The sequence below is a fragment of the Lachnellula hyalina genome, assembly GCF_007821495.1.
Source record: "Lachnellula hyalina strain CBS 185.66 chromosome Unknown contig00086, whole genome shotgun sequence".
Lineage (NCBI taxonomy): Eukaryota > Fungi > Ascomycota > Leotiomycetes > Helotiales > Lachnaceae > Lachnellula > Lachnellula hyalina.
This window is the reverse complement of record NW_022157200.1, coordinates 3,579-16,831: the sequence shown is the minus strand read 5'-3', so window position 1 is coordinate 16,831 and position 13,253 is coordinate 3,579. Positions and strand designations below refer to the sequence as shown.

At 47.6% G+C, this 13,253-nt stretch overlaps 6 protein-coding genes across 6 annotated transcripts; 4 read left to right on the top strand and 2 right to left on the bottom strand.

Moving 5' to 3' along the window:
- Window positions 1-529: 529 nt before the first annotated feature.
- On the bottom strand, window positions 530-1,966 carry LHYA1_G005307 (uncharacterized protein; the record flags this gene model as incomplete). Its single annotated transcript, XM_031150255.1, is given in 3 exon segments — window positions 530-732; window positions 760-1,690; window positions 1,709-1,966. 3 exon segments carry the CDS (start codon window positions 1,964-1,966, stop codon window positions 530-532), a joined length of 1,392 nt encoding a protein of 463 aa, XP_031004560.1.
- Window positions 1,967-2,443: 477 nt separating this feature from the next.
- Window positions 2,444-3,035, top strand: tom22 (Mitochondrial import receptor subunit; the record flags this gene model as incomplete). Its single annotated transcript, XM_031150254.1, has 3 exons — window positions 2,444-2,531; window positions 2,588-2,880; window positions 2,952-3,035. The coding sequence occupies 3 exons, from the start codon at window positions 2,444-2,446 to the stop codon at window positions 3,033-3,035; spliced, it is 465 nt and encodes a 154-aa protein (XP_031004559.1).
- Window positions 3,036-3,629: 594 nt separating this feature from the next.
- LHYA1_G005305 (UPF0187 protein) lies at window positions 3,630-5,338 on the top strand (the record flags this gene model as incomplete). The annotated part of the gene is made up of 6 exons (XM_031150253.1): window positions 3,630-3,757; window positions 3,811-3,854; window positions 3,905-4,002; window positions 4,058-4,572; window positions 4,622-4,735; window positions 4,801-5,338. The coding sequence occupies 6 exons, from the start codon at window positions 3,630-3,632 to the stop codon at window positions 5,336-5,338; spliced, it is 1,437 nt and encodes a 478-aa protein (XP_031004558.1).
- A 340-nt stretch (window positions 5,339-5,678) lies between these two features.
- On the top strand, window positions 5,679-7,123 carry TUF1 (Elongation factor Tu, mitochondrial; the record flags this gene model as incomplete). The annotated part of the gene is made up of 3 exons (XM_031150252.1): window positions 5,679-5,859; window positions 5,911-5,939; window positions 5,990-7,123. The coding sequence occupies 3 exons, from the start codon at window positions 5,679-5,681 to the stop codon at window positions 7,121-7,123; spliced, it is 1,344 nt and encodes a 447-aa protein (XP_031004557.1).
- A 568-nt stretch (window positions 7,124-7,691) lies between these two features.
- Window positions 7,692-9,340, bottom strand: LHYA1_G005303 (uncharacterized protein; the record flags this gene model as incomplete). Its single annotated transcript, XM_031150251.1, has 4 exons — window positions 7,692-7,949; window positions 8,006-8,604; window positions 8,663-8,765; window positions 8,813-9,340. 4 exons carry the CDS (start codon window positions 9,338-9,340, stop codon window positions 7,692-7,694), a joined length of 1,488 nt encoding a protein of 495 aa, XP_031004556.1.
- A 905-nt stretch (window positions 9,341-10,245) lies between these two features.
- Window positions 10,246-12,539, top strand: tap_1 (Tripeptidyl aminopeptidase; the record flags this gene model as incomplete). Its single annotated transcript, XM_031150250.1, has 4 exons — window positions 10,246-10,494; window positions 10,547-11,269; window positions 11,320-11,859; window positions 11,910-12,539. 4 exons carry the CDS (start codon window positions 10,246-10,248, stop codon window positions 12,537-12,539), a joined length of 2,142 nt encoding a protein of 713 aa, XP_031004555.1.
- Window positions 12,540-13,253: the final 714 nt, after the last annotated feature.

The window sequence follows — 13,253 nt, the reverse complement described above, 5'->3', positions numbered from 1 at the left end:
GAGGCTGTCTATATCCCCATGTTTTTGGCAATGGAAGGGCCGAGATCGATCAAGTACTGTAGGGTGTTGTCTGCTGGTTGGATCTGAAACTGGATCCTGGATTTCTTGCTCTGCAGGGTCCACTGGTGGACGTGAAGATACGCAATGGGGATGCATTACCAAAATGAATGTTCTTTCATATCAGCTCCTAGAACACCGGATCCTCTACTAATGTTGTATGCAAATGTGATAGCCTTCTCCGAGCCGTAGGTTGTGGAGAAGAAGCAGTTGCCGCAGCAGCTGCAATCACATAGCGACATCTGGGGATGCCATAGAATCCACTCATAGTTTGATCATTGATGTCATGTACAGTCTTGTGTTTTGCCAAATGTAAAACCATATATCACAATACAATCAAACGCAAATTGAGCCCAGCGCGAATCCACTGGTACTAACATAACATATCCTCGTCATATCCAAATTGTTTCCAGAAGTGTTTACATGATCAAACTCCAGTAGAAGTACCTTCACAATAGCTCTACCAACCAGATCATCCCCACCTGGCGCGACTCGCATAGTCATAAGCATCTTCACTGCGGTTTGCCCACTGTTCTTCAGGGTCTACGCGAGAACCCCATGCCTGCTCGGATGTCTTTACACCAGTGAAGTGGCACTCGCCGATGAAATCACACTTGAAAGTCCCTGATAACTCATTACCTTCGTTACTGAAGGTAATCTGTCCCAAAGTTTCGTCTCATCCTAGTTGTATCTCTCCTTCACCAGTCTCCTCGCCCCGCCATCGATACCGCCAGGTAGGCCGCCGCGTAGTCGGGTTATCGCTGAGTGCAAGGTAAAAATCGCTGGTAGTATATTTCTCACTGGATTCAGTTTCCCCCGAGTATGAGGGCAAATAAGCCATGTCGACATCGCCATCAGCATCTTCGTCCCGCTTCCTTTTATTTGAAGTTCCGGATTTCTCTGACTTCGGGATGGGAATTGGTTTTTCAAATCTCATAACACCTGTGACAATTCTGAAGTGAAAGATGGCGTACATCTGGTGGTGACCATTCTTTTTCTCCAAGTAGATGTCCAATGTTAGAGAGGGGTCATCACCTTCGTATCCCCAGCCATTCTCGATCTCAGGACAACTGATAATCCATGATCCTCGTACGTCCCAAGCGTGTTTGCCCTTAGCAACTTTGCTGGATGATGGTTCAGCTTGTATAGATTCTGTAGATGGGGGTGGGGATTGGAAGACCGATTTTCTAGCAGTTTGCTTTGGCCGAGATTTCGGAGCCGCAGATGGATGTTCATATTCACTGAGTGATGATTCTGGGAATGCATTCTTCCTTGCGGTCTGCTTCTTCCGGGGCCCTTCAGCACCGCGCGGCTCGCTTGGCTTTGGCTTTTGTGTGACTGGAGCTTTTGGTGTTGAACTCGAAGCTGAATTGAGCGTTTTGGACTTCACCGCCGATTCTCCAACGCCGTTTGAGACCTTTGCTTTCTTGGTCTTCGGCTCCCCGCCGCCAGTATTTGGCCCAGCTGCTCCCTTCTCAATCTCCCGCATCTGATTCCAAACAGCATCCCTAGTCCTCCCAATGATCATCCATCTATCAGGACTGGGCTTCTTGCCACCTGTCCAAGGCGCATCAACAGATACCGTTTCCAGGTTCAAATTTCCCGCTGCTTTAGCTAAGGCAAGCCGAACATCCTAAGGGCTCTTGAGCACTACGATATCAAGATTCACAGGCCTGCCAGTAGCCCCTTTAGGGAATGCGTCAGCCAAGTACTTAGAGGGGTTGGCCTTGGCTTTTTGCTCAGCCTTCAACGAGTTCCATTTGCTGTCCTGCGCAGCCTTGTTCTTTTTCTTGAAGTCCTTATTCAACTCTATCTCTGCAATTTTCAGTTCCGGCAGGATCTTCTTTGCTTCTCGCGGACGGAGCTGTAGATCACTAATTGCACCTAATTTAATCCTCGAAAAGCGCATTGTGCTTTCCAATATGAAACTGGTTTCCTGTCGACTTCTTTTGGCTGTGGATTCGCTTTGGTAGCTTTTGGAGGCAGGAATCTTTCGGGGTGAGGATCGTAGGGGATGCCGTCTTTTAAAAGACCCTCGCCGGAGCAGCTGAATTTGAGGAACTTGTGCACATGTTCGAGTGGTGGGATGACGATTGCATGAAGGTCTACCATTGAGAGTGAGTCTAGGGTAATTGATTAATTTATGATGAAAATGTTGCTTGATATCTCCCTCTGCTTACTTGTTTTGTATCGTAGGGGACGCGAAGCTAGGACGTTGTAGTACGTGTCCCCGTGATCTGAGCAGGGATTGACATTTAGCGTGCTTTTTAGGATTGAAAAAGTTGTACTTGAAAGCTCGCCGTCACAAGCTCAACCACTAGAAGCTCATTCACGCCCCGAACCACCCAACACTTCATACCTCGCACTCTATCGCAAATAACTCAAAATGGTCGAATTAGTAGAAGTCGAGGACGAGTCCTTCGAGAATAAGCAGGCCGGCCCCGAGTACGACGACGACGACTACTCTGATACCGGTACTTTACATATACCTGTCCTCATCTGCCAGCCTCATTACTAACAATCAACACAGACTCTGAAATCTCTACAGACGACGAAGACGAAGTTCCCGAAGAAGAAACTCTCGCCGATAGACTCCTGGCCCTTCGCGACATAATCCCCCCTACTACCCGAACCTACATCTCCAACACGGTCGAGACAACAACCAGTTGGGTCAAATCAGGGCTCTTGCTGAGCGGCAAGACACTATGGATTGTGAGCACGAGTGCGCTGTTATTAGGCGTGCCCTATGCATTGGCTTTTGCCGAGGAGCAGGGCGTGATGGATTACGAGAATGAGCAGAAGGCGAGGGAACAGGGGGCTTCGGTATGTATACACTTTGCTGGGCTTTACATGAGGCGTCTTGGACATGAAGGATGTGCTAACATTGAATTCAGGTTTTTAACGCTGACCCTGCAGCGACTGGGCAGTTGGGACAGTTGAACGCCCAACTTAATGGCCAAGCGAAGCCGGCGTTGTAATGATGGAACGAAGGGTGGACTACGAGAACCGAAGTCTCAAGAGATTTGTATGAACCCTGGACGGGGAAGGGTCGCTTTGTAATAATATCCGTGTTAGATTGAAGGAATGGTTGCACGATATGCATTTGGGGATAAGCCTTTGTTGTATTTTAGGGATCTTCTCTCATCTTAGGGACAATACTGTTCTATACCAAACTATGCCTTCCTTGCATGTGATCAATCGGCTTGTAAAATGTCTTAATACCAGTATATCTGAATTCGTGCGGAATGCTATCTACCATTCTCGCGTTTTAGTGGACTAGCCTAACCTTTACCATCTCTACTAGAATATATAAGCTCAAAAGCGACATCGGATGAACTTCTAATCATATATTCCCTCCTATTCATAAACGGCGGACTCAATTGCCCCTCTTAAAAAGGCTACATACATAACCTCGGACGTTTCACATAATTTATGCAAGGCTACGACTACAACTTTCTGAGGTCAAACCCTTGCTTGATATTGAGTACAACACTGCCACCAACACAATCCTTCAAAAGACACCAACACTCTTTATTGTGACATGCTTTCTACATACATCTCAAGAATCCGAGATGCCGCTTTCCTTCTCTCGTCGCTCTCTCCTGCCTATTCGCGGCCTTGGAACCAAAGATAAGAAACCGCGAAGGACGCATAACAATACATACCCGTTAGCAAATAGTTCAAGGAAGAAGGACCGGAGGTACGTGATGCTTTTGAGACCGGAAGAACGAATAAACACTGACATTCGAGCAGATGGCCTCTCGTATTAAGATTCTCCAAGGGCTCCGTTCACGGCGGTAACTTGGCATATCAGCATCTAGAGTCGACTCCTACTGACGTTCAACAGCCATTCTCTTTCCCGTTTTCATCCATTCGCTCCTAGCAGGCGTTATAGTCTTCATAAACCAGCACATCAACAGCAACTTCAACCTCCCATCCAGCATTGTAAGCAACGTTCCCTAATTTCATACCATCACGTGACAGCTCACTCATTCTTTAGATCCCTTCACTGTCCATAGTAGTAGGTCTGATGCTGGTGTTCAGAAACCAAACAGCCTACTCCCGCTTCTGGGGCGGACGAATGCACTTGAATGAAGTAACGACCGCAATCCGTTGTCTAGCCCGACAGTTCCTAGTTCTCGTCCCTGCCCCGTCCATGGGTGGCTTAGGAGGCCTACACAATGTTCTCTCAACCGACAGTTTCCTGCCTCAAAACATACGGACAAATCAAAATCGAGCAACAGAAGGATTAAGTAAAGCCGATGAGCTAAAAACCATTGAAACGGTCAAGATCCTCATCGCGATGTTGTATACGGTAAAAAATCATCTCAGAGCGGAATGGGGTGTCGCGTTGAGTCCCGGGACTAGCTTGACGGCGGATGGGCAGGAGGCAAATACAGAGGAATATAAGGATCTATTGCCGCCAGGCATGAAGGGGTATGAGCACAGGGGTTTGGGGTTGACGCTTGAGCTAGCTACGTTTGTGGAGATGTTTGTGAGGGATGGAGTTAAGAGGTGAGGTTTGATTTTGTTGCGGAAGAAAGTGATGCTGATATGAGTATAGGGATTGGTTCCATAACGCCGCTTCTTCGAATATGCTCGCACAGCTAAATCAACTTACTCATGCGTACGGGAGTATGGAAGTCATTCGTCTGGTACCCATTCCAGTTGCACATTTGTAAGTTTTTCTGATTTTCCTTTTCTCGCTTCAGACTCAGGAATTATAACTAACAAGTAGTACAGGATTCATCATAAACAAACCCTGGCTCTGTTCTGTGGCATTCTCCCCTTCGCCATGGCCTCCGAAATGGACTGGTGGGCCGTCCCCCTCGTGGCCTTCGTAGCCTTCACCCTCTACGGCATCGAAGGCATAGCACAAACCTACGAGGACCCATTTGGCGTTCACAAAATCGACATCAACATGGATGACATCGTCGAAGACGCGCGCCGCGAAGTCGAAGTAATGCTTACAGCCTGGCAAACTCAAGGGCCTACCAACAAAGGAATATTCCGTCCGAGGGTTGGTGAGAATACTGCGCCGAGTTCTCCAAGGTCGGAGTATGGCGGGGAGTTCTTTAGTGATATTGTGGAGTCCGGTGAGCAAGCTTCGCCGGGGACTACAAGTGGGGTCAAGTTTGTGGTTAGTGATGCGAATGAGTCTTCATCGTTTAAAGATGAGGAGAGAATAAGGGAACGGCCGAAGAGATTTTCGACCTCCTCGAACACGGATTTAACGATGCAGAGAGGCGAGAGAAGTACAAATACACACTTTGAGACTTAGACTGGAGCGATGTTTAGAGTATAGCAGATTGATAGATAGATACCCAGACTCTGGTGTTGGGAGCTTTGAGTAGTAGACTTGCATTATAAAAGAATTTAGATTGCTTTTCGAGAACGTAGATATCATAAAGTGTATACGGACTTATCAGAAATTTCACTGCAATCTAATATCCAGATTTCACATGTCTTACGCCGTGATTCCAGAGAGAAAATGGAAAGGGGTACATATGCACGTGACCCGATTAATTTCGCGCTAACATCCCAAAAAAATAGTAGACCCTGACAGCATCATTCCACGTTCTTCATCTCTTTTTCTACCATTCGCCATCCTTTCATCCACCATGCCGGCGTTTGCGCGTTCAGTTACTCCCTTCCTACGGGCCTCTCGCTCTGCATTGTGTCAAAGCAATGCCATCAACCCTCTGCAATTTGCTCTACGAGGGCAAAAGGGCGCCGCGGTGTTGAACACCGCTCGCACATATGCTACAGCGTTTGAGCGGACAAAGCCGCACGTTAATATTGGTAAGAATGCTCAATGAGAAGCTTGGTCAAGTTTGTTCTGACTGTATATAGGTACAATTGGCCACGTCGATCATGGAAAAGTACGTCAGGCGATTTCGAGGACATGAGAATCTACTAACAGCATTCATAGACAACATTGACAGCCGCAATCACGAAGAGACAAGCAGAGAAGGGACTGGCAAGCTTTTTAGATTACGGATCCATCGACAAGGCTCCCGAAGAGCGAAAGCGTGGTATCACGATTTCCACAGCACACATCGAGTATGCGACTGACGCCAGACATTACTCGCATGTCGACTGTCCCGGTCACGCCGATTACATTAAGAACATGATTACAGGAGCCGCCAATATGGATGGAGCCGTTATCGTCGTGGCAGCTTCAGACGGACAGATGCCTCAAACCAGAGAACATCTTTTGCTCGCTCGCCAAGTCGGTGTGCAGAAGATTGTGGTCTTTGTTAACAAGGTTGATGCTCTTGAGGACCCTGAGATGTTGGAGTTGGTCGAGATGGAGATGCGTGAGCTTTTGAGCACGTATGGATTCGAGGGTGACGAGACACCAATCATTCTTGGATCTGCTCTTTGCGCTTTGGAGGGACGGAGACCCGAGATCGGTGAATCGAAAATCGACGAGCTTCTCAAGGCTGTTGACGAGTGGATCCCGACGCCCGTGCGTGATCTCGACAAGCCTTTTCTCATGTCCGTCGAGGATACCTTCTCCATTCCAGGACGTGGTACTGTTGTCTCTGGCCGAGTTGAGCGTGGTACTTTGAAGAGAGATGCCGAAGTCGAACTTATCGGAAAGGGAGAGCACCCCATCAAAACCAAGGTCACCGATATCGAGACGTTCAAAAAATCCTGCGAGGAATCCCGCGCAGGAGACAATTCCGGTCTTCTCCTCCGAGGCGTAAAGCGTGAAGATGTCAAGCGAGGAATGGTCATCTGCAAGCCAGGAAGCTGCAAAGCCCACAGCGAATTCCTCGTTTCCATGTACGTCCTGACCAAGGAAGAAGGAGGCCGTCACACCGGATTCATGAACAATTATCGCCCCCAAGTCTACCTCCGTACCGCTGACGAAGCTTGTGCGCTCTGGTGGCCAGAGGGAACAGAAGATGCGGACTCCAAGATGGTCATGCCAGGTGACAACGTCGAGATGAGATGCGAGATCCACCACCCGATTGCCATCGAAGTCGGTCAACGCTTCAACGTCCGTGAAGGAGGCCGAACCGTAGCTACTGGCTTGGTGACTCGCATCATCAAGTAAGCTTCCGATACCAAAATAATAGACCGACGGAATTGAGCACCTTCAATTTTGGGATCAGCTTCGTATGTATACTTGGCTTTGATACGATATGTACGCTGGGGGCATGGAAAAGGAGTTGATCTTCGTTTGTAATTTGTTGTAGATTATTGATGAAAGACCCCCTTTTTAACTCTCCTCTCTACTTCGAGCATGTCTTTTAGAAAGAACTACACCCTGTACCATAGGAGGCTGGATGAAATATGAAGAATTGTACAAATCACTTTGTTAGTCAAATTATACCGTGATAATTGTAAGACTCTTAGGCTGCCATTCATGAAGGCTTTTCCTCCAGCGTGGAATGAGGCCTCGCCCATCTTTCCTCTTGCTCAGTTCTTCCTTCCAGAGTTTGTTGCAACCCACGATTTGAATCGCATTCCTAAGAGCCCAAAAAGGAATAATTCTGCCCCCCCGAAGCCCTCATTCATATACCAAAATGAGCAATAAACCACCACTCGCAAACAAGCAAGTGCGTGTTTGATGCTTTGGTTTCTTTTCAACGCTAACTATTCAGAAGTAAATAAAATCCATTTTAAACTCCAGCTTCTTTATTTTCCGGACTTCGATCTTTCTCTCCTACAGACAGCCCCTGAACGCCTTCCTCCAAATTTCTCTTCGAGAATGGTGGAACATCGACTAGGATGGCCGCGAACGAGTACCACCACCCCGTCTCATGTTCATTCCCACACCACGCCTGAAACGCCATGGCGACCTCGTTATTCTTCTTATCTCCCTGATCCACCCATTTCACATGCTCGAAAATATCATACTTTCCCCAGTGTCTAGCAAGCTACCACTCATATCAGTATCGCATGTGGTAAAATCCAAAGATAGGGAGGGCCGTACCTCGAAATCTTCAGGTTCAAACCCCGCCTCTTCCCCTAGAATCACAATTTCCTTGAACTCCGGTAAAGCACGCGTGAGATTCTTAGCTGACCTCTGATACTCCTCTTCATCAAATTCGACATCATTATAATCACGCTCCCCTTCATTGAACTCCTGGTCCAACACAGGCCTAACCTGTGTTTTCAAGCCCAGACTTCTGAAGATGGTGAAGATTACCACATCGATTCCCTTGAGCGCATGGGGCAGTCTCTGGTTCGCGGTATTGTTCGTATGGGCGTACTGGTGCGCGCAGTGAAAACCAAGCATGCCGCCTTTCTTCATAAATGCAGGGGACTCGAGCATTTCTTTCAGGGATTGGTAGAGAGGGTACAGCTTCGGATCTGCGGTGGGGAAGGTTGGATGCACGACTCCGCCGAGATGCTCGGAGACGTAGAGTTGGTAGGTTAGGGTTATGCGGTGTCCTGAGGTGACAGGGAGAACTTCGTGCTCACAGTCCGAGTAGAAAGCTGCCCAGTGGATCGTTGAGGAGGTCTTGGAATCATTGCTGCCGAGATCGAAGAAGCGCTCGACGCCTTTGTGTGCTACGCGAAGGATACCTCCTGTTTCTTCTTAGCAGGCATTTATGACCGATTAAGACGGAGGGAGGGATATGCTTACCTCCATGCGGATTTGGCAGGCTCACGACCAAAGAGCCGAATTGTGTGAAGCCTCTTGGAGTATCAACATGTGGCTTGAACTTGTCCGATGGGGCAGAATATGCCTGAATTCCTCGTTAATAGGCCCTTGCTCAAAGGAAACTGAACACACATTCAACTTGTAGAGTTCCGCCACAACACCCCAATGCTGAGCATTGGCACCATTCTCCGCCCTGTCAATGCCCTCTGGCCTTGCAATCCCAGGCAGTAAAGCCTGAGCAACCGCATCCACAATCCCATAATCATAAGGATTGAAACTCGTCGAGAACTCACTCGCTTCTAACTTCCCCGCCTTTCGTATCCGCTCATCGAGCACATTGCCTCCTCCAAACCCAAATGTTGCTGGCTGACAACTCTTGACAAGCTTCTCCAGAACAGCTTCCTTTCCAGCTGGGACGGGAAATTGGATTTTGCCTGCGATATCGCCGGCTTGATCGTCCCAGCGAATGGTCACGGGAGGGGACGTGATGGGTGTTTTTGCACTGGTGAAATCACCGTATCGAGTAGTGCTTCGGATGTCAATTGGGACTGCTCCGCCGCAGGAAAAGGCAGCGGTGGAATTGTATCCCTTTATGGCGTCTAAGAGCTGTTCCATAATTTTGTCCTCTGCTACCTCGAGAAGAGACTTTGCCCCTGACATGGTGAGTGCTGAGAAGAGAAAGGAGGGTTGAATAGTTGGCTTCCTCGAAAACAAAGACTGCGATCTGCAGTGGAGAGAGTTTATATTTGGCAGGAAATAGTGTGAGTGTCAGTGACAAAAGAAGCCGAGACGACGGACTGAGTCACGCGGCGGGCCTACCTAGCATGCAAATTCAATGGAAGGAATAATGATGCTAAAGAGGACGGTCAACTTGATCGGGTTCTAGTTTAGGACTTTCACTTTGTGCCTTCCGTTTCCATTGGCGGTGAAGTGGTGATTGCTTTCTTACACAGGTCAGGATGGAAGGATGTTGGATTTAAGCGCGAACTCGGGCATGTGAGCGGTCTTTGCCAAATCCACACAGGTTTTACAATTGCTTGATATATTCAAATACCGTGTATATTCAATGGGAATTATCTATTTAATTTTGACCAATCATTTATCATAACAGAAAGTGATATACTGGGAGTCTCGGATGGTTGTAAAACATAGGGGCCAAAATTATCACGGCTATTAAGTGGTTGCGAAGTCAAGTGACTAGGATTCTGAACAACCTTTTTTTTTCGCGGGATTGGCATTCGGTATACATTTGTGGTAAACAACAGGTTCTAGAATTAGTGTCTGTACTGGTATTACGTCAAATATAGATCTCACTTTGATTATGGGCTCTACCCAAACCCGATCACGTGCGTATTGACTTCAACTTTTGCACGGTTCGCCAGGCAGCGAGAAAAGAACAACTCGCAGTTGCAAATCCGGTAGGATCAATCAACCATCTCCTCGCAAACGAATCCCGTCGCTCTCGATACTCTAGAACATCCTGGGATCTCCCAGCTGTTTCCCTCAAAGAATGGTTGAAGCTGGACTTCGCAACTTCAAGCGACATGAAAATAAAAATCAACAAAATGGAGCAACGCGGTAATCAAAATATCCAAGCCGACGAGAAAAGTGGCCTTCTCGCCAAAGAGCGACAGATAGAGGCCCCAGTGGAACCTTTACGAAAGCGGCAGTACGTCGTAAGAGGATTGGTTGCCGTCCTCGTTGCTTTTGCCTGGCTGTCAGTAGTCGGAATTGAGAACCTTCTCAGTCGACAACCAAAGGGATCGGAGCTTGACAAAGTTGAAGGAAATAGAAAACATGTGGATTACGAAGACGTAATTCCCTAAATGAATGTCGCATTTGGAATTCAGGGCTGACCTACTCCAGATCATTCCAAGTGAGACGCTGGAATGGCATACATGCTATGAGGATTTCAAGTGTGCCCGACTCACTGTGGCTATGGACTACCATCGTCCGTTAAATGCATCAAAAGATAATCCCAAAGTCCATATTGCCCTTATTTTGATTCCGGGTACCCATGAGAAGCCCGAGTCCTATTCTCCTTCGCCTCTGCTGATCAACCCCGGTGGTCCTGGCGGTTCTGGAGTTCAGACTGCTCGTGGATTGGGCGGTTATCTGCAAGCTATTCTGGGTGAAGGCCAGGACATTATCGGATTTGACCCTCGTGGCATCGGTGCGACTACACCACGAACTGATTGCTTCTCTTTTCCGGGTGGACCTTCTGGAGAAGATGATTATGTGCAAGGACAGTTTCACCGTATGCTCTGGCAGACTTCTGGAAGGGAGATTGGTCTCGTAAACTCAAGCGAGGTTGCCTTGCACAAGATTGATGCTAGGTCTCGGGGTCTGGGTAAGCTTTGTGGAGAGAAAGACTATTTGAATGGAAACGATAGCATTTTCAAGTACGTTAGCACGCCGAATGTTGCTAGAGATATGGTGAGCATTGTTGACGCCTGGGATGAATGGAACGCCGCTCTGAGTGGTCCTTCAGCTCCTTTGGCCGAGGAAACAGACGAAACCAACGATTTTGAGGAAGTTTCCGGCCTGGATACAAAGGGCAAACTTGTTTACTGGGGATTCTCTTATGGAGTAAGCAAAACCAAATCGCTAAAACACTCCTACAACTTACAAAAATATAGACTCTTCTTGGAGCCACGTTCGCGGCAATGTTCCCAGATCACGTCGGTCGGGTTGTACTTGATGGCGTGGTAGATGCGGATTACTACGTGTCGCCGATCTGGGCGGAGTCAATCCGTGATGCTGACGCTATTGCTGAATTATTTTACACATACTGCCATGAAGCAGGTAATAAATGCGACCTCTATAAAAAGGATGATACGCCTGCCGACATCAAAACTCGATTCGAAGGAGTTCTTGCTAGGATCAGGAAAGAACCTATCGTATTGGTGAATGATTTGACAAAGCTGCCTCAAGTCATCTACGAGAGCGATATTAGGAGTCTTCTGTTCAGTACACTATATTCGCCAACATTGTTTTCCCCGATAACTGCTACGATCTTTGACCGGCTGGATAGCGGAGACTACGATGCGCTCAAACGCTTGCTGGGTGGTTTCACTCCCGAACCTGACCTGCCATCTTTCTGTAACCCACCTCCATCACCGCAATATCTAACAGATGAGGCAAACTTTGCTATCATGTGCAGTGATAAACGTTATCCCGTTAGTGATACTTCTCCTTCCGGCCATGTGCTCTACTAACCACAAAATAGCTCAATGGAACTCTCTCTGAGTTAAATACCACATTTGAGAAAATGGCCAACACATCCTCTTTCGCTGATGTTTGGATGACTCTGATGATCGGATGCGATGGATGGCCTGTGGAATCAAAAGACCCACCAATGAGGTGGGACGACCACCCAGCGCATAACCCCAAGCCAATCAAGACTTCTTTTCCGCTTCTCTTCATCAGCAACACTAGAGACCCCGTCACGCCCCTCTATGCCGGTGTCAAAATGGCCCAAAAGTTCGTTGATGCAGGACTTATCGAGCAAAAGTCTGAGGGACATTGCAGCTTGTCGGCTGTTTCATCATGCACGGCCAAAAAGATCGTAGCATATTTCCGTGAGGGCAAAGTGCCACCTCATCCAGTGAAGTCGGACAAAGGTCTGTTTGATGGAAAGTGGGACAAATGCGAGGCCGAGTCCTGGCCCTGGCATCCCTATGATCCCGAAATGTCGATTGCAGACAAAGGTGAGGAAGGAAAGGCCGAGGTGAAAATGATGAAGGCATTGGAGGGCATGCAACGCGAGTTTGCCAAACAAGTCAAGCCTTGGAAAAGTACAGGCGCTTTGAGTACTGAGAGACTGGTCGAACTTAGCTTACAACAGTTGGATAAATGATTAGCCAATGGCTAATTCTCAGTCATTTCGGGTGGGTATGTCCTTCACGAAGGGAATGAAACCAATTTAGTGGACTTTCCATTCTAAATGTTTCACAGGGGACAGTCTTTTTGATCACGGTCACTAGAAGGTTTTCAAGTCTCGCAATTTGCGATCGAAGAAGAGGGATTGGTCCTCTCCATTCCTCCTGGTGTCTAGGCAATCCACTGGAGTAAACATTCCCGAAAGATAATCTCACATTTAACATCAATGCCTTCAAGTTTTGCAAATATCGATTACTTTAATCAGCGGTTCTTCAAACTTATACTTACACGGACTCATTACGTACGATACAACTAACGCCGCCTGGCATGGTGCCTCTGATATCGAAACAATTCGGTATTTTAGACCGCAATGAGATGCACGAAATTATCTGGGACGATGATCCGGACCGGAAAACAACGACAACTACATTATGGGGTACTATGGCTATGGGTTGCTGCATCATTCTTGCTCATACGTTTCAGCTCTCCCCATATTGCTAATGGGAATTGTTCCCAACCTTGTGGGCTTTCCATCAGTCGACCGGTTTGTGTTGGAGGGCAATTGCATTTATCTGTACAATTGAGAGTTGACCGTTTTGATAAAAGTGAATTTTATTCTTATAGAAGAAGCATGCCGTCCAAATACTAATCCTATACTCGGGGGATGGTCTTTCTAATACATACCCATATA